Source organism: Dryas octopetala, chromosome 2 (genome assembly GCF_963921425.1).
Source record: "Dryas octopetala chromosome 2, drDryOcto1.1, whole genome shotgun sequence".
NCBI classification, from domain to species: Eukaryota; Viridiplantae; Streptophyta; class Magnoliopsida; order Rosales; family Rosaceae; genus Dryas; species Dryas octopetala.
Genome location: NC_141367.1, coordinates 31,418,465 through 31,437,633, shown reverse-complemented (window position 1 = coordinate 31,437,633; position 19,169 = coordinate 31,418,465). Strand labels below are relative to the sequence as shown.

Sequence of the window (19,169 nt, the reverse complement as noted above, 5' to 3'; positions counted from 1 at the left end):
AAAGTCCAAACTCTTATAGTGACTTGACTCAAATCACAGCAGATTAGCAGCTGTTATTGATGTTTAAGTGTGATCCATGCAAACTAAAAATCTAAGATGGTGACTCACTTTTTTTTTTTTTGGGTCAAATTAATTCCCTCCGCTATAGAGGAAGCCACTAAGACTTAGCTTTCTATGCAACTTGTTTTTTTAGGTCTGATATGCAACTTTTCTTATACACATGAAAGTGAAATGATTATTAAAATGTGCTACTATATTGTTTTTGTCAGCTGCCCAGCACCAAACTTCTTATCTTAATAAAATAAAATAAAATAAAAAAAGCAAAAGAAAAAGATGGAATATTGCTGTTGGAAACTTATTCCTTCATTTAACTTTAAAAAGATTTAGCTTATAATTAACTGGTTTCAGTTTGTGTAACTCTTTTCTTTTTCTGATTTATATGTATCAGCCCCATTTATTTGGCTATTATTGTTGAAAAATGCTTTCGGATTGCTTGAATGAAAGGAAAAGAGCGAGTAAGGATTTTTGAATAAGAGTGTTTGGGATTGGCCCAAATAGTGAGTGAGATAAGAAAATCAATTAAGATTAAGATAATTTGAGCATTCGATGTGATTATTACAAATAAAGTTCCTTTATAATTTATTTGTTTATAGTAATTAGAAGGAATCGAATACCTTAATCATACCCTTTTTCCCACCCTCACTCACAATATTTTTTTTTTAACATCATACTTAATTATATCATAGATCAACTATATGAAAGATGCTGATTAATTCATATATGAAGCCTTAATTAATCATTACCAACTTCTTTTGAAATGAAATCATTGCCAACTTCTTTATTTGGTAAGGTACGCATATTTCCCTCATTTGAAAGAAGGAAATTTTTGTAGTTAAGGTAGGGATCATGGAGGGAAGGGAGAGCGATTACTGGTACTTACCCCCATTATATTTCCATAATTTAGCATGCAATTAACTTAATTTTCAGTCCCATAGTATACCTTTGTTTGATGAAACCATCTTAATGTCATAAACTTTACGCCAGTGGGTCATTCTCTTGAAGTAACAATTAACTTCATGACTGCGATTGTGCAAATATATATGTACATATATAAGTCCTGGGCTGCTAGCTAGCTAGTACATCAATTAAGGGGCACATCAAGCGGTTGCTTAGCAAAAATAATACATCAAATGGTTGGTATGTCAGAAATACTTTCAAGTGCCTTAATGTATTTGAGTGATATATGAGTTATTATATAATTACATTATCATGAGATGGACACTTGAACTAAGTTGATCATATGAATACAACATTTGATATGAACCAAGTTCAAAAGTAAAAAAATAAAAATAAAAGTAATGCAGCATTCTCGGCGGAAGCCTAAATATATATATATATATATATATATTATAAAGTCCATGTGCGCGAGTGTGGAGACAACATACATTTAGATTTGAGACTTGAGAGAGGAATTTCGATGAACACAGTAAGAGTAGTGTAAAACTATATATAAACTTTCTAGAAAACAAGCATTACTATTAATTACTATTAATAGTATGGTGAAGTAAGGTTTTATGCAGAGTTCATTACTATTAATTAGAAAACAAGCATGTACTTTTCACTTGGATGGGCGTGAGGCCCTGCATGTGACATTTTCATTTGTCTAGAAAAAATACGTAGAAAATAAATTTTAAGAAGATATATATGAAACTTTTATGATAATAATTATTTGGTTTAGTAAATATTTTTTTCTTTCTGTGAGAGGAAATCCTGAATTGAGTGAATTTAAAATTCATGAAGGACATGCAATTATTGATTTAAAAAGATTATATTTTATTAATAAGGAAGGAAGGCATGCATCATCGATCTAATTCAACCCTGTGGGCAAATGGAATATATTATCACGCACGTACATATCTAGCTAACAATTATGATTGACGTCTGATCCACCTACATAAATACCAATTATGTCTCAATAAATAAAATCATCTCTCTAACCATTATTTGTCAGTTTGGTGGAATATATATTAGGTCACAATACTTTATCATTTGTTCAAATAATTAATAATTCAAGTCATATATATATATGCTGTCCTATAATATTACTTAGATGATTGAGAGAGAGAGAGCTGAAATGGTGGTCCAAGACAAAGACAAAGGAACTATATAAAGCTGGCGGTGAAAAATATATGTGCATGATGTTGATGATGAAGAGAATGGACCCAGCACTGTTCTTCAATGCCAATCATACCAATTATAGAAAGATTTAATTAGATGCCATGCCTATCTTGAAAAACAAAGATAAAAAAAACAAGTGAAAAAATTGATCTCTTGCTGGATAGCAATCAATTATATTTCAAACACTGCTTGCTAATTAGTATTTACCACTAGTCTTTATTTGTGCAAGACGTACATGTAATTTTTTTGTCTTTTTTTATTTTTTGATCTTATTTTCATATTTTATGGTATAAATAATTAATTGAGAGTCATTCATCAGTTAAATTCTAAATTTTAACTCTAAAATTTTAGATTTTCGTTCATTAATATATTTTAAGTTTTAAGTTTTAAATTTTATATTCAAAATTTAAAATATAACTTCAAACGATAATTTTATATTTTTAAATACTAAATTATGTAGAAATGAGATACAAAAAAATCATTAAAAAAAAAAAAGCTCACATCCATTATATAATAAATGAACAAACATCGTACACAAAGAAAATTGCATATCTATATCACTACATACCCATGCATTTAATTGGCATCATAATTTGTATACAGAAAATTTAAGAAATTATCTTTCTTTTTAATGGAATTAGAAAAGTAATTAGAGTAAGAATAGCGTCTCAAAAGCCATCCGATTTTGGAAAAATTATTGGATTTTGGGGGCCAATGTATAAAATAGTTGGTCGAGTAAGCTACATATTATATCGATCTATACAATAATTGTCTGGTCGTGTCAAGCCTTGAGTAAAGGGAATCTCAAAAAAAAAAAAGGTTTTGTCTTTTCGTAAAGACACGAAAAGTAGGAATATAATAATCCAAGCAATTCTGCTGCCGAAATGAAAGATTTTTATGTCACTGTAACTGGAAATCGGTTAAAAATAATGAATCTTTTTGAGTTTTGGGTGGCACTGTGGCAGCTATTTCAAAAATTTTATTTAGACTAAAGAAATCTTGTCTTTAGCATCCGATTTTGGTTTATCAAATCTTATCTTGAAGATCTGATTGTAAGTCTTAACAAACTAATCCGAGTTTTAAAGATATTATTGCCTAAGCTAAAATCGAGTTTTGAAAATCCAAATTTTGTTGGCCTATAACAATCTCTTTTTACAAAAAAAAAAATAAATATTCAAAATGTAACCCAAGGAATGATGCCGAAGGAGTGTTGGGCATTTTCGCTGGAACTTTCCTACTTAACCACTAACCAAGATAGTGGCCAAAAAAAAAAAAAAACTACTAACCAAGACAGTGGCCAAAAAACGAAAAATAAACAAAGACAAAATCTATACCACATCATGAAGACATGGACAACCCAAATGAAATGATCACTACTTCAATTCGATGTGAAAGAGAGAGATGGTAGAAAAGCAAAAAAAAGATAAAACTCAACAAAAGCCGAATGCTAATACGTTGTCCACAAAAATAAAAGTTGATAAAGATGAAGATAGTGGATACCTACCCCTTGAATAAAAGGAAGAAAAAGGAATAATATACATTATACGGCTGTTGGGTGGGGACTGGGGAAGAAGACCAGTACGATTTTGCACTAAATACTGGGGGTTAGTTGCTTGGATTCATTAGCCGACACAATTAGTGCAAATGTAACCTTAAGCAGCCATGTCATGGACTTAATTTGTTATAGAAGGACTAAGTACAAGGATTAAGGATAACCCCATTAGCATTATCACCAATATCACTCACCTCATTACCTCAACACGCATACAATTCCTCCAGTTAATTACACTAATATCACAAATTCACAATAAAATAAAATTTGTGCTCGCTGCTCACATGACTTGTGCACTCTTTGTTTTGTAGCTACCATTATCGGTTGATATTTAAAGCCATGCATGGTTGACATGGCATCAAACTAACTTGAATTGTATTGTACTTGTGCCAATAACTTTTCTTTCTTTCTTTATTTGCTTGGGAATATTACTGGTGTAGCACATTTAATAGTCTATTTCTTGATTTTTGGTAGACATCCACCTACTTACCAGGCTACCACATAATATAATATGTTTTGAAAAATAGCAGAAATTCATTATTACTTCAGTGGTAATATCCAACTATCCATCGTGTTCCTAAGACAAAACAATAAAAAGAAAGAAAAACGATGGTTTTAAGTTTGAAATCCGTACAAACATGATTGTTAATTGTAGTAACTTCAAATTCAGTCATGAATAGCCCACACAATCACACATTGACATTGAATGTTTCAAAACGTCAACCTTAAAAGGATGGTGCTACTATATAAATAAACCGCTACTATATAAATAAACCATAACAAAACAACGAAACAGAAGAGGGCAGAGATGAAAGGCAGGCACTGGCACACAACATACAAAAATAGGAGAGACATTATACAGCATTAACAGCATTACATTATTCTGATCAGATCTTGTGATAAATCAAACAATATTAGATGGGATTAATTAGACAAAAGTATTGCAGTTCTGAATAAATATTCCAACAAACATTTCAAGTATTGTATTTAATTTTAACAAAAACTGCACCAAACTCAATATTTAGTGCACCAAACTTCACCTCAAAGGTAAGACAAATTTGGTTGGACTGACTATACTTTGACTATCCTTTGTATTTGTTCACTTTAATCTAATGAAATCTCTCTTGCCCAAAAAAAAAAGCTGTAAGGGAGAGATTATATAGATAAGAAAATTCACAAGCACAAGGAGACAACTTCATACACTTTTGGCATCTCTCATCTTAATTTGTTTTTAAATGGACCCCAACAACAGAAAGGAGGAAAAGTATGGGCAACTTCTCGAGTGAAATCAAATAGCCGTGTGGTTGCGCCCACAGATCACAGTGTTTGACACTATCTGTCAGCCAAAATGTAAAGGTGGTTTGGGTCTCAAAAAAACTTAAAAGTACTTTCTTGTGTGTTAATGATGTATATGAATGGGGAATGGCCAACACCCTCTTTACATATTTTCTAGTTTCCTTTCCCTTAAGTATTAAATATCAATGTCAATGAAAATTATGACCAAAAATATCGGAAAATTAAATTATAAATGATAAAAAAAAATGGTACTAAATATGATGGTTTTTTTTTTTTTTTTAAATCTATATTTAACAGCATAGTTGCAACCAAATAGATTTGCTTCTTGTTAGATGGCCAAAAAATAGACAAGTAGCTTTGTGTGCATCAATTCATGTGCAGGTTGAAGTTGCGACAACAGAACTAAAGCAGTGAAATCCTACTTAATTAATGTACCAATACCAAACCAGACAACCTACCAGGGATGTTCAGACTTCAGATCAGAACCATCTATTTTATCTAGCAAGAAAGATCGAATACATGCTTAAGAATGTCTCTGACGATGTCTAGAATATCCTCTTCTTCGCATCCTGTCACAAACTTAACTGCATATAAAAAAAATATTCTTTCAATTAGGAACACTAGTACTCTCTCTGTCAGGCAAACAATAATTAATGGTCAAAGTTGGTCCAATATAATTTAACAGACACATGCGGGTATAAGCACATACCCACACCAACACAGAGAGGTGGCGGCTTAATGGAAGTTCAACAAAATGATAAGAAACAGGAAATGAAAAATAAAGAAGTGGATGATTGTAGGGTGGGACTGGGAGTACACTGGAGATGCAGTGGCGGTTTAAAAACACAAAAATGATGGAAAGTACAAAACCACCGAAAAATAAGGAAACAAAACATTATTAAAAGTAGGAACACCACAGGAAGTACCTAACAAATAACAATGGGGTAGCGTAGGTCATAGTGTAAGCATCAATCTCCTTGAAATTTAAAGCAAAGATGACATCATGACAAAACCTGGGAACAGGTGGGTGTGGAAAATTGAAAATGGACCCCCTTTTGGCCTCTGATATGAATCATATGGTCAAGATCAACCGGTAACATTATGTCTTTAGATAAGGACCAGTACGTGGAAGTGAAGACGGACAGGTTGCAGTAGTGGGAATCCCTCCTACCATCACCAACGTTAATTATTATCATAATTCTCTTCTTCCAACTTCATCGCATTCACACGTGTGGTTTCATGTTAATACATATGCATATATAAATATGCACCTCTCTTTCATCATCCTAGCACTTATCAAGAGAGTATATAAACACAAACAGCCAGAAACCCAGAAGTACTTAACTATCAAATCACAATACCCTTAAATATATAGGGCATAACTGTGTCATGCTTATATTATTTATTTTAATTTTTGTTTTTCGGGTTTGGTCTGCTGAGTACTGTATTTTAATGATTTTTTTCATACTACCAGCTGTACCATGTGTGCAACTATAGATACTGAGTGAAGAGTATGAAATAAAGTTACTAGCTACTTGCGTACCAGTTAATAGTTATGCAAAGTTGTGACACTAAGTACATTACCTTCAAAATGAATATGTTGTCAGCAAGGATTCGATGCAGTTGTACAAATGGTACAATGAACCAAGGGAGTGCTGGTTTTAACTGTTACATATGAGCAAAGGACCACCAAATTGATGATCGGATATGGCCGGTGGTCAAAGATCAAACAAGGCTGTGGAATGGGAGATGACTGGACTGTTGAGGAACAACTAGTCAGTGTACAAAGGAAAGAAGATGTCAATCTCCATCTTTACAAGCATTTTGATTCCTCACAAGAATTGGGACCCAGTAGTTAAAGTCTCCTATCTATGTGCCCATCAAACATCACTGGCAAGACCAAGTACTCTAATCTAAACTTACAAAGTTTTGAAAATGAAAAAAAAAAAAGTCTGAACTTACAAGTTACAACCTTTGGGTGGCCGAATACTAGACAAAGTGGGCTGATGAAATAATTAAGGGTCCACTTGAGGTGTAGGGCTAATAAAATCTCAGGCCCAATTGCCATGATTTTAGTGGTAGAAAGGAGACCAAAAAGTTGGGGATAAAAAAGAGAAATAAGGGAATAAAAGCCCCTTGGATACTGCATACCTCACAGGTCACCAGGAAATTTCTCATAGTCCCCAGTCCCTACTAGGGTTTTCTAATATTTCCCAAATGGGTGAAAAACCTCAAGAGCAATTATTTAACACTCAATCAACCAGCAGATTCTGTTCCAACACATCAGATAAAATTGCTAAGAAATGCACTTTTCTCTTTATCTTGGAACTGGAATATGTTCTTTAAGAATCTTCATAATTACACCATCCATGGTACGCATGCAAATAGAAAGTGAGATCTAATTCTGTTTGTGAGTTGAAATTTTATCTACTCCAATTGTTTTCAGAGACTGTAAGTCTGTTTGGAAAGGCAGCTAATCCCCTGACTAATCCGTAAAGATAGTTTAAAACTCTTATACAACCCCTAAGAAACCATTCCTTCTATAGTCAATTTTTGGCCCTAAAAGTGATGAAGAATACCATTCTTTTTCATAATGAATATCAGTTTCAGTAATTTATAAGCACAGTTTCAAAAATTCTCTATTGAAAAAGAAAACCTGTCTACTTCCTAAGTCGTGGTACACAGTAAATAGATAGGCCAAGCATTTCTAAGTCATGGGCAGAAACAACTAATAAATAGATATGCCAAGCATTTCTAGAACTTAGGTGTCAGTTTGGTCCAGATTTGGAAGGGAAAAAAAAAAAGATCTGATAAAGCAGATCAACGAAAGAGAAAAACATAAGAAACCTTACCCCAGGGAAGAACAGGAAATTCCCATGTCTGTTTAGGAACTGTGATGACATATGAAGCAACCTGCAAAAAAATAGATAAACATATCATACAAAATAGAACGAAAATTAAAATTGGCTATATTTATTTACTATGATTAAAATTCAATTTACTAAACATGCCAAGATTGATGCAGCGAGAGAACGAGGAGAAGTATAGAGCATCAATGTCTCCTCCTTCTCATAAAGAAGATCCATGATGTCCATGCACGCTTCAAAGTTGACAAGTTCCCCAACCTTTGCAACTCCCCTGAACTCAAAAACCGAGGAAAGATGAATCAAAATGCGAACTAGTTATCCTTGAAAATAAGCAGATGAATGGAAGAAACTAATAGTACAATGAAAATAATGAAAACTTACTTGAATTGGACGAAAAGCTCTTCAAAGTATACAAAAGCAATATTTTTCAAACCAAATTCAAAGTTCACTACCTTTAACAAAAGTATATAATCTCAGAATCTCAGTAGTGCACTAGAAAAAATAAAAAATAAAAAATTCGAGAGCTTATGAGTTTACCTGCATTAAGACCACCTCCTATAAAATATTCTCATCAACCACAGGGAAGTGTAGAGCTGTTACTGAAATCTTAGTAAGGGTAAAGGCACATTTGGCAACAGCTTCTGGGGAGGCAAATATACCTTTACACTATTTTTGAGGAATTTTAAAAGATTTTATGCAGCACCCAATAAGCAAAAATATATTTTAAAGACATTTTCATAGAATATATGTTATTGGGAGAAGCTGTTGGCAAAAGGCCCTAAAGCTCATAATAAGAATTGAGCCAATTGGCTTACTGCTTCCAAGTAATCACGAATCATGTAGTGTTGTTCCTTTATGATTTTGTCTCCCAAAGACTTGAATATTTTCACAGACAATGCAGGAGAACCCTGTATCTATAGGAAAGCATCGATGTATACATGGTTACATGTGATGGGGATAGATTAGAAGGAACAGTAAAAGAAAATTCGCAGTGAAAAGAAATATGAAAGCTTACTTTGGTTGAAATCCAAAGAGAAACCAGCGCAAATAACTGCAAATTGCTCTCTCTCAGTGGTTGCAAAAGCCAGTTTCCCATGCCATTGCCTTGTTCTGACCTTTCCATTACATAAAAGTGAAGTGACAAACCCAGACTTTCAATTTGAAAAATAAAAAATAATTATACGATTAATCAAATTTGTTTAAATGAAGCAATTTAGGATGAAGCGGGTAAATTTAAGGATTTACCTGGACAAAAACCGAGGGTAGAATCTATGAGCGAAGATTGACAATGCGGTGTATTTGACGATTGGATCAAGTTGGAGTTTCTAAATTTTGCATTCCGATCAATGAGAATTGAGGGATTGAGAACAATTTGTTAAATAGAAAAAAAAAATTCATGAGAATGGAAATAAAAGACTGACGTGAGCAGATTGTAAGAGCAAATGTAGGAGGCGTGCTCGAAGAGGCAGAGCCGAATCGAACCCTCTCCGCATCTCTACGCTGTCGAACGCGGATAGCGAAAGCGAATCAACCATTTTTATTTTTAACTTTTTTGTTTTTGCGGGAGATTTTGAAATTGGGAAATATTTATAGGATAGGTATGCTTTAAGCCTTCAAGGAGATTATATATATATATATATATATATATTTTTTTTTTCTGTCAGAAACGGATTTGCATTAAAAGCCTGGAAAGGCGCAAGGGAAGGGCCCATCGCAAGGGGAGGCTAATACAGGCTAGGCCCAAAACAAAAGCCCAAAGCGCAGATAGTTACAAAATTAGCAAATAGATGCTGAGTGAGGAGAGCTAATGCAGCACTATTGTCATTACATTATAGTTTCTTGTACCCATGATTGGAGTGTAGAGGTTAAGTGCTAATAACATTACTTTTTTTTTTTTTTTTAGAGTACCCCTTTTCCATGTTACTCTTTTCAATCTCTTATAAATTTTTTTTTTTTTGGTACAAAGGAGGGCTAAAGCCCAGAGAAGAAACCTAGCCTAACACAGCTCTAGCACAAGAGGAACCAGATGCATCAACCAACAGAATTGATAAGACCTCAGCAGGAGACACTTCAAACCAATGAATCCCCAGCTCCCTCACAAAGCACAGAGAAGCAAGGCAATCTGCAGCAGCATTTTGCTCCCTATAAACATGAGAGATTGAACAACTAGCAAAATCAGAAATAAGAATTTTGCAACTATTAGTAAGGCTAAAAAGAGGATGAGAACTATCAACATCCTTAGAAATCAACAAAACAGCCACAGCTGAATCACTTTCCACAAGCAAATTAGAGCAACCAAACTCCTTAGTAAGAGAGAGCCCCCAAAATAAAGCCCACAACTCAACTTCTAACACAGAACCAATACCAAGATTGAAAGAAAAGCCTCTCAAGCAGTCACAATTATTATCTCTGAGCAGCCCTCCAGCACCAATAATTTCAGAAGAAGAATGTCTACACCCATCAGTGTTAAGCTTCAAAAAACCCCTAGGAGGAGGAAGCTAGCCAACAAAGATAAACAGTATGTCTAGCAGGCTTTGCATTCACTGACTTATTAGCACAAGACCAATCTCAAACATATTGAAAAACTATATACTGAGGTCTTTGAGGAATCACAAATTGAGAGTCAAAAACAAAACAACATCTCCATTTCCATAAAAACCAAAGAGCAGAAACAAACAAGAGATTCCAAGGCAGACCAACTCTAGTAGGAATTTTAGACTGCAAATTAAGCCGCAGCCAAACCTCAAAATCATTAGAGTTGTCCATAGAAACACCAACAAGATCCTTCAAAGCATTCCATAAGGACAAAGCAAGGCTGCAATATGTAAACAAATGCTCTAACGTCTCAGAAACACCATGACATCTAGGGCAGTCAGAAGAAAAGGAAAACCTCTGCTTAACCCTTTGAACATTAGTCATTAGTTTACCATGACAAAAAGACCAAAGGAAAGTCTTGAATTTAGGAGGTAAGAACATCTTCCACAAGAAAGACCAACACCAATCAATAAAATTGTTGTCAAACAAAGTCAAATAAGTTGTCTTAACAGAGAAAACACCATTATTAGTGAGATGCCAAATGTACCTGTCTATACCACTACCAATAGCACCAGCCTGCACAACAATAACTTTTTGGATAATCTCAAGAGGTAAACATTCCCTTAAGCAATCCACATCCCAACCCTGCTCATCAAGAAAATCGCTAACAGTAAGCTGCAGCATCTCCTCAGAAAGCTCAATAGTAGCAAAAGCTATAACGGCCCAATATCAAGCCATCTATCAATCCAAAAAAGAATCGAATTACCATTACCAACCCTCTACCTAAGGCCATTCGGAAGCAGCTTCAAACCACAAAGAATGGCTCTCCAAGAGCTTGAACAATTAGCAAAAGCAATATCCTTAGTAGTCAAAAGATCATACTGCTTAAGGTATTTACTTTGCAAAATTCGAGACCACAAACCCTCCTCATACTGCAAGAGTCTCCAACCAGTTTTAGCAAGTAAGGCATGGTTCATCAAAGCAGATTTCTTTAGACCAAGACCCCCAAAAAACTTAGGTCTGCACACAACATCCCAGTTAACTAAGTGGACACGAGACCTCTCACTAGAGTGACCCCAAAGAAAGTTCCTGTTGAGCCTATCAAGTTGATCACAAATAGAGGTAGGAAGCAAAATTGTTTGCATAGAATAAACATGAATAGCAGAGGTGACAGAGAGAAAAAGAGTAAGCCTCCCAGCCATAGATAAAGTCCTGCATTTCCAAGAAGATAACCTCTTCTTAACCTTGTCAACAACTTTACTATACGTATCTTTGACAACTTTGGTGTGAATAAGAGGAACCCCCAAATATTTCCCAAGGCAGTTAGTTAAGGGAGAACCACAAACAAAAGTAACTTCAGCAGCAACGATGGGGCAAGTATTGGTAGAAACAAAAATACTTGACTTCTCATAACTCACTTGCTGACCGGAAACAGTACAAAAAGCATCCAAGCAAAGCTTCATAATCTGAGCTTGAGACACAGAAGCTTCACCAAATAAAATCAAGTCATCAACAAAAAATAAATGAGACACAAGAGGCCCACCTTGACACACACTCACAGGTTTCCACTGAGAACTATGAACCTGTTGAATGATTAAATGAGACAACTTCTCCATACACAAAACAAAAATATAAGGAAAAAAAGGGTCGCCTTGTCTAATACCACAAGCAGAGCTGAAGCAAGAAGAAAGCTCACCATTAATAACAGCTTGAAAACTAACTGTACAGATGCACTGCATGATAAGTTCCAAAAGATAACCTCTCAGACTAACTTCCCAGAGAACATTTCTAATGAAACCCCACTTGAGCCTATCATAGGCTTTGGAAATATCAATCTTCCAAGCCATATATCCTTTAGACCCTCTAGTCAGCTTGAACTTATGCAAAATCTCCTGAGGCACCAAAATATTATCACTGATATGTCTACCAGGCACAAAGCTAACTTGGTTAGGATGAACCAATTTAGACATAACAGACCTCAACTTAGAAACCACAATCTTAGAAATTATTTTATACAAAGTATTGCAGAGACCAATAGGTCTCAATTGAGTGACTAAAGAAGGATTAGCAACCTTAGGAACAAGAGCAATGAGAGTCCTATTTAAACCTTCAGGCAAAGTGGCAGTAGCAAAACATCTGAGAACCAAGTCTACAACATCATGCTTACACACATCCCAATGCTGCTGAAAAAAGGAAGCAGGAAGACCATGAGGGCCTGGAGCCTTCAAGCCCCCAATAGAAAATAGACTAGCTTTAATATCAGCCTCACAAACCTCTCTAATAAGCTCAAGCTCATCATTACTCAAAGATCTCTTATAAATTTATCACTATAACATTTGTTAGTATACCTATATATAACTAAAAATCTCACGTATATATAATAATACATTACAAGATTTTTCCACAGAACAAACTACCAAACATGCATGAAAATCTCCTCAGTGAGATTAATTTGAACCTAAAACCTACTATATATGAATCACATTTTTTCCACATTAAACACAATTTGTGTTTAAATATTGATTGGGATGATCGAGTCCATACTCCATATATATATAGCCTTTCTTTTCGTTTTCTTTTGATTGTATATTTGTGTTGTAAGATGAATCACACAAGTAGAGTTGGTATAGGCCGACTCATGATATTTGTGGAACAAGTTGTAGTACTTATTAATCATATCCTTGGTATTTGCCTGATGTATTAATTAACTCAAGAGATTGATCGATGATGGATCCTCCACTCAGCATATATATATCTGAATAGTGAGAGTGCATGTAGAAAGAGTGATGTCCCCACTCTCCCACTATAAACCATGACCTCACGCCCTCATCACCGGCCACTTTATTGCTACATCCAAACTGCTCGATCAATGAATCATATAAATGGTCTACTCTCTCTTTTGTTTTTTGTTTTTTGTTTTTTTTTGCTCCCCGACAAATGATGGCTTAATTATTGTAATATTAGATTCTTGAGCCGCACTAATCATTGGGAAGTTTGATAAATTAAAATATACATGGCATGGGCTACATGCCTGCAGGGGGGTTAGCATACAACACCCTGCTTGGGAGCATCAAATCTGCAATCTATAAATTTGTATCATATATTTATATATACATATATACTTGTTGGACCAAAACAAGCATTTTATATTAACCTATGGAAACGATGCCTAGCTCAGACAGTTTCCACACACCAACTGTCACTGTACATTCATCATCACCCGAGTTATATAATTAAACAATTGATTAATATATGTAATTATCATTAGAAGCTTCTTAAACATTTTTTAGTAAGCTCGATCAAATATTAATTCATTATGTAGCACTCAATTAATTTGGAAACTTGCAGATCTAGGAATACATAGAAAATGGTCATGATCATGATCGATGGTGGATGATAGCTGATGATCAAAGTGGGTTGAAATCTTCTCAAACCTGTCTGATAGAAAAAAGCTTTGATAGGCTCTCAATGTTGGCAAAACCCCAACTTCAGCTGTAAAAATTGCTTTGACAGGCCTGTGGTCTGACATTTTTGATTCACCTCTACTGTATACATGTTGCTTTAATCCATTTCCATACCAAATTATCCGATCACACCTAAATCGTACACCAACAAATTAACACCATTAATTTCATACAAAATTAAATTAACCATATATATGGATCGAAGATTATATATATGTATATATTACCATGCAGGAGCACGCCTCTTTTCAGCTTTGTTGGGAGGGGGACATGATCCGTAGTATACATCAGAATTAGGACAATATTTGTATGTGGGAGCAAATTTAATACTTCCTTCCTGCCAACCTTCAAGTACTTGACCATTTGTCAGCTCCATCTTCAGCTTCATTCCATTCAAATTAATATTATGTCAAATTATAATTAATTTGGGTATTACGTAGATTAACATTCATGTGATATTGAAGAACACACACACACACACACACACACATATATATATATATTACATTAAATATATATACCTGATCATTTTCTAGTAGGGCATTCCATTCTCTTCTGTCCACTAATGATCGTGTTGTTGCTTCTGGAAGGGAAATTCTATAATTCAAATCTCCCAAGAAAATTACACGACTACAAGCATTGAACCAAGAATATATAATTAGCCGCGATTTTAATTATATGGATGGACATATTTTAGCTAGCGTTCGATCATTAGCTTGCAAGGCTTTGTATAATATATATTGACTTTTTAATTAATTATATATGAAGTCAACTTGTTTAAAGGATGGAACCATATCTTTAACTACCATATATAGACTGGTAAAACCCATATAACGTACTGGAGTCCTGCATGACCATATTAAGATTAATTCTTTTCAACAACTACCCAGTTATATATAGTGATCAAAATTAATACATATATAAATAGATAGTAGTACAGTATGCTGATCGAAGAATATATTAATTAAATATTATAGGGTTGGTTTGGCGGCTTTTAATCTGTCACGACAATTCAAAGTTGAAAAGAAAGCAATAATGGTGCTGATAATTAAGCTTTAAATTAATTTATTGTCCTGTCTTATTTTCATGGCACGCAGTGAAAGAAACAACATTGATTCAGGAGATTATAATATTTGAATGAAATTAATTAATGGACGGTTTGAACTTTGAAGGGGTTTAGTTTGATTCGTTTAGACATACTCGTGATCTAGGATCTTTCTGGGCAAATCAAGGCCCGGGCCTCTAGGAAAACTTGTCCGGCACAATATTTCATCCACGTTTGAATTTCTTTGTTTCTCGTCTCCTTCTCTACCCCCTGAAGCTAGATGACTGCACACAAAGCAGAAGCTTGTTTCATGCAACCGGAATCTAACCGACACTGAACCCTGCATATATAATTAATTCAATTTTAGAAACAAGGCAAAATATGTAATTTTGATTCATTATTCTTAATTGGATCATACTCGATCTACCTTAAACTTAATTGAAGGATATATGATTGGATTCTGTTGCTAATTAATATATCATACGTATCTTTAATCCCCATGTTTTTATCAAGTGAGCAGCACGTACTAGTACGAATCATATGAAAATAACATTAATTAATTAAGTTTAGTGTTTAATTACGTACGTACTTAATTACCTTATTGCCTAGGCAGCCCATGATGCCACAGCCCACACATGAGACACTTGGATTCCGAATAAATGGAGGAAGATTACTTCGAACCCAAACCGATATTAGTATCCCCACCATTTGCTTGCTTATAATACACTGGAACTCCTGTGGATATTTATTAACAATGCCGCTGCTTTGATCCGTAATTGATTTTGATCCATTTTTCTTGGGGTCAAAGAGGTCCTTTTGCATCATCATCTTCTGCAGTTCATCATAATATTTTTCCGTATTGTGATCATCATCATCATGATCTCGTCGGGAGTAGTAGTCGTGACGTATTTTCTTCTTGTTCAGAGCTTCTCTGATCAAGGAATTCCATTTCATGCAGATCTTGCTATTCTCAGATCCTAGAACATTGGAGGCTTTCAGAGGAACAATTTCTTGAAACCTGCACCAAGAAATGCATGCATATATCGCGTGATATCAATAAAACAACTTTTCTGGGTTCTCTTAGTCAATTAATTTCCTTCTCAACTATTTTATATATATATATATATATCGTTTTCTAAAATACTATATATTTGGAATTATTGAAATTAATTACCCAAGAACATAGATGTCACAGGATGTGTCAATCCAATCCTCCATACTGGTATCTTCTTGTGGTTCCACCCCACCAACATTCCATGTACTAACAAAAACCCTTAATGAAGAGAAAACAAAATTAATATATATCGAAAGATATATATATATTTATGAGATACAAAATTTTATACATGAATCAGTTAGAAACATATATATTAGCTAGTTCTTTTTCAAGTAATTAAGATATTTAATAAGGACTAAACAATTGTGACGTACGTACTTGTACTTGTGTGTGTTCTGGGGAGGATTGAAGATGGTGGTCGGGCTGAGAGATGGGTGACCAGAACTTGGTGATTCGTGTAGCTGCAAGGTCGTCTCCGATGATGAGTTGCTTGGAAAATCTGCAACAAAGTTGTTGCTTCCCAATCGCTTTCTTAGAATCTTGTTGGCCACTAATCTAGGCCACATGACCTAAACAAATTAAACAATATGATTCAAGTTCTTAGAAAATGATCAATTTATGCAACACCGGCCGGATGGGCCAAAAGGTAGAGAGAGAGAGAGAGACAGAGAGAGAGGAGGTGCTCACTTCGATCTCCTTGTTTTCTTGGCATGTACGTGTAGACAGATGAGAGAGCTAGAGGAATAAGGGCTTGATGGAGGAGACCGAAGAAGGACGACAAATTAGGTCTAATTAGGATGATGAGAAAAGGTCCAACAGAGAATGCTAAAACATGAGAAAAAAAGAAATTGCAGATCAGATATTCATGCATACTGCGCCTGTGAGACCACTGCGATGCAAGTTGGAGTGGAGGAACCTCTCAACTGAAGTGGAGGGTATCAAGCTACACAAGTATTAATGCCATACATACCCATAAAAACAAATGCCTATATAGCTACATTGTCATTCCCACTTGCTATGTATATTAATTATATATATAAGAGCTTTGTCTCGGAGAGAGAAACAGAGAGAGTGTAGAGAAAGGAGAAATTACATGGGTCTCTGCAGGCTTGATTTTTTCTGTATCATAAGGCTGATCTGATGATTTCATTTGAAGGATACCGATCAGCTGGATCGATCATGATCGATATATGTTTTACAGAATTGTTTAAGGAAGTCCAAGTGGGGGTGGTCCATGCAATATCCTTCCATCCACCTTATACATATTGGAAAACAGATGATCAGCAACAGGAAATTAACCACGCCTTTTTCTGACGACTGACGTGTCGACAGGTTACTGGCTATCTAAATGTCTTCATGGACCCCCTTTCTTTAATCCGGATCCTCTTCAGTCTATAGCTAGGTCACCTAATAAATTAACTAGAAAATATATAATTTATTACTTAATTTACTAATAATGAAATTCTCCATGTCAACTAATTTACCCCAACTTTTTTAATATTCTTTTTATTCCAATTCATTGTCTCTTGCATGTCAACCGTATACATTTCTGATGGTACTACTTGGTGATCGAAGTACCCAACTGAGTCGATCCTTGGCAAGGTACATGGCACAAGAGCTAGTAATTAACCCCTTTTCTTAGTGTGTGAGATTCCAAATTTATATTCGAAATTATGTAACAATATTTCACTGATTTATATAATCTACTCTAAAACTTATTTATTTTACAACAAATAAAACACTAATACATATAATAACACATCATATATTTAAAATACAAATTTAGAATTCTTAACATTATTGTAAAGAATATACGTTTTATTTCAATGTTAAAACTTGGATTTACGTGGGGAAGAGAGATATCATGTTGTGGAGGCTATATACCTGCATTAATCTAAACATCTATATTTAAATTTGCAATAAGTCACATATATACTTTCCAACTAGCTAGCTAAAAATTAAGAAAAAGGCTCCAAATTTCGGCCACACAATGAGTTCTTAATCACATTAATGTTTTATATGGAAATGATTAATATTTGTTTCATGTAGACCCTGATTGAAAGACGACACATCTAAAAGACATCTAAAAGTTGCACTTACTGTTGGTACGTTATTCTCTCATATAGACAAGATTGCAGATCGATATGTTGTATTTCGGGTAGCTAGCTAGCTAGCTGGATATCATATATGTATGGCTTAGAGAGCAAGCTAGTCCATAAAAATAAGTCCAGATGGAGCCGCCGGCACATGACACAAGTTGTCGTATAAGAAATTCGAAGGATTCAACACTCTCCGGTGTGATTATGTCGTTTACTGTATATATGATTTTAAAATATATCCAGTACATGACCATGGAATAGTATTTAAACCTAACCTACCTAAGAATAACCTTTCAATTATATTTTATATATATATATATATTAAATTATTATTATATATACCTAGTGGCTATTGTATATTTACATCTACTTTCCAGTGACGGGACAACAACTTGCTACAAGAATATCCAATTTCAATCATCCTGAAAAGAAAAAAGAAAAAAAAAAGTCCTCTTTTTCAACACTCTCCAATCAAATTGAAATTTTATAATGTTAATCAACACTAACACTCCCCACTATTTATATTCAATGTTAATTCATATAATCATATTCAAAATACAATATTACGCACCATACGAATTTGATAGGCACTAATGACAGCCACAGGAACCAAATCAGCACTCCCATTTCTTATTTGAATAGCGACCCCAGAGTTTACAATATTAGCTAACCGTCATGCATCTCCTTCTCATATTAAAATACACCCTATTTTTTTAATCTTTGTTTTTCTGTTACTGTTTTAATTTGTTTGTGTTCTCGTGGCTTCGCTACTTTGCATTAGTTAATATGAACATCCCCTATTTAATGATAAACATCAATTATTAGCATATATTGATGCTAGCTAATAATTGTTAATTATGATCGTACATATATATTGATCGATATCATGGTGAGAGATTTGGGCAACAGGAGTACAACAAGCTAGCTTGTCGCGATTGTCGCGATCGGCCCGATCCAAGTTTTCTGCGATACAAGCTCAGCTTCAAATTAGAAAATTACATGCATGCATAAACCCTAAACCCTAATCGATCAATTATTAATTATTAATTAATAATTTTCTAATTAATCATTAGAAA

At 34.4% G+C, this 19,169-nt stretch overlaps 1 protein-coding gene across 2 annotated transcripts; it reads right to left on the bottom strand.

Annotated features, from left to right (window-relative positions):
• Positions 1-4,169: 4,169 nt before the first annotated feature.
• Positions 4,170-9,386, bottom strand: CYCJ18 (cyclin J18). Of its 2 annotated transcripts, XM_086233825.1 has the most exons (10): positions 9,315-9,386; positions 9,139-9,218; positions 8,909-9,008; positions 8,709-8,807; positions 8,431-8,448; positions 8,275-8,345; positions 8,038-8,164; positions 7,879-7,939; positions 5,485-5,610; positions 4,170-4,307 (listed from the first exon to the last, which is right to left on the bottom strand). In XM_086233825.1, exons 1-9 carry the CDS (start codon positions 9,384-9,386, stop codon positions 5,525-5,527), a joined length of 714 nt encoding a protein of 237 aa, XP_086089951.1. In that variant the 3' UTR covers positions 4,170-4,307; positions 5,485-5,524. The 2 variants fall into 2 exon arrangements, with proteins under 2 accessions (XP_086089951.1, XP_086089950.1); XM_086233824.1 differs by lacking the exon at positions 4,170-4,307 and having other exon boundaries at positions 5,384-5,610.
• Positions 9,387-19,169: the final 9,783 nt, after the last annotated feature.

What these genes read in the sequence shown, in the direction of transcription:
- CYCJ18 (XM_086233825.1), bottom strand. Translation starts at nt 9,386, where the DNA reads ATGCGGAGAGGGTTCGATTCGGCTCTGCCTCTTCGAGCACGCCTCCTA. An exon ending in TACCCTCGGTTTTTGTCCAG is followed by an intron (nt 9,009 to 9,138) that starts GTAAATCCTTAA and finishes TGTAATGGAAAG; the next exon opens with GTCAGAACAAGGCAATGGCA. An exon ending in CTCTTTGGATTTCAACCAAA is followed by an intron (nt 8,808 to 8,908) that starts GTAAGCTTTCAT and finishes GCTTTCCTATAG; the next exon opens with ATACAGGGTTCTCCTGCATT.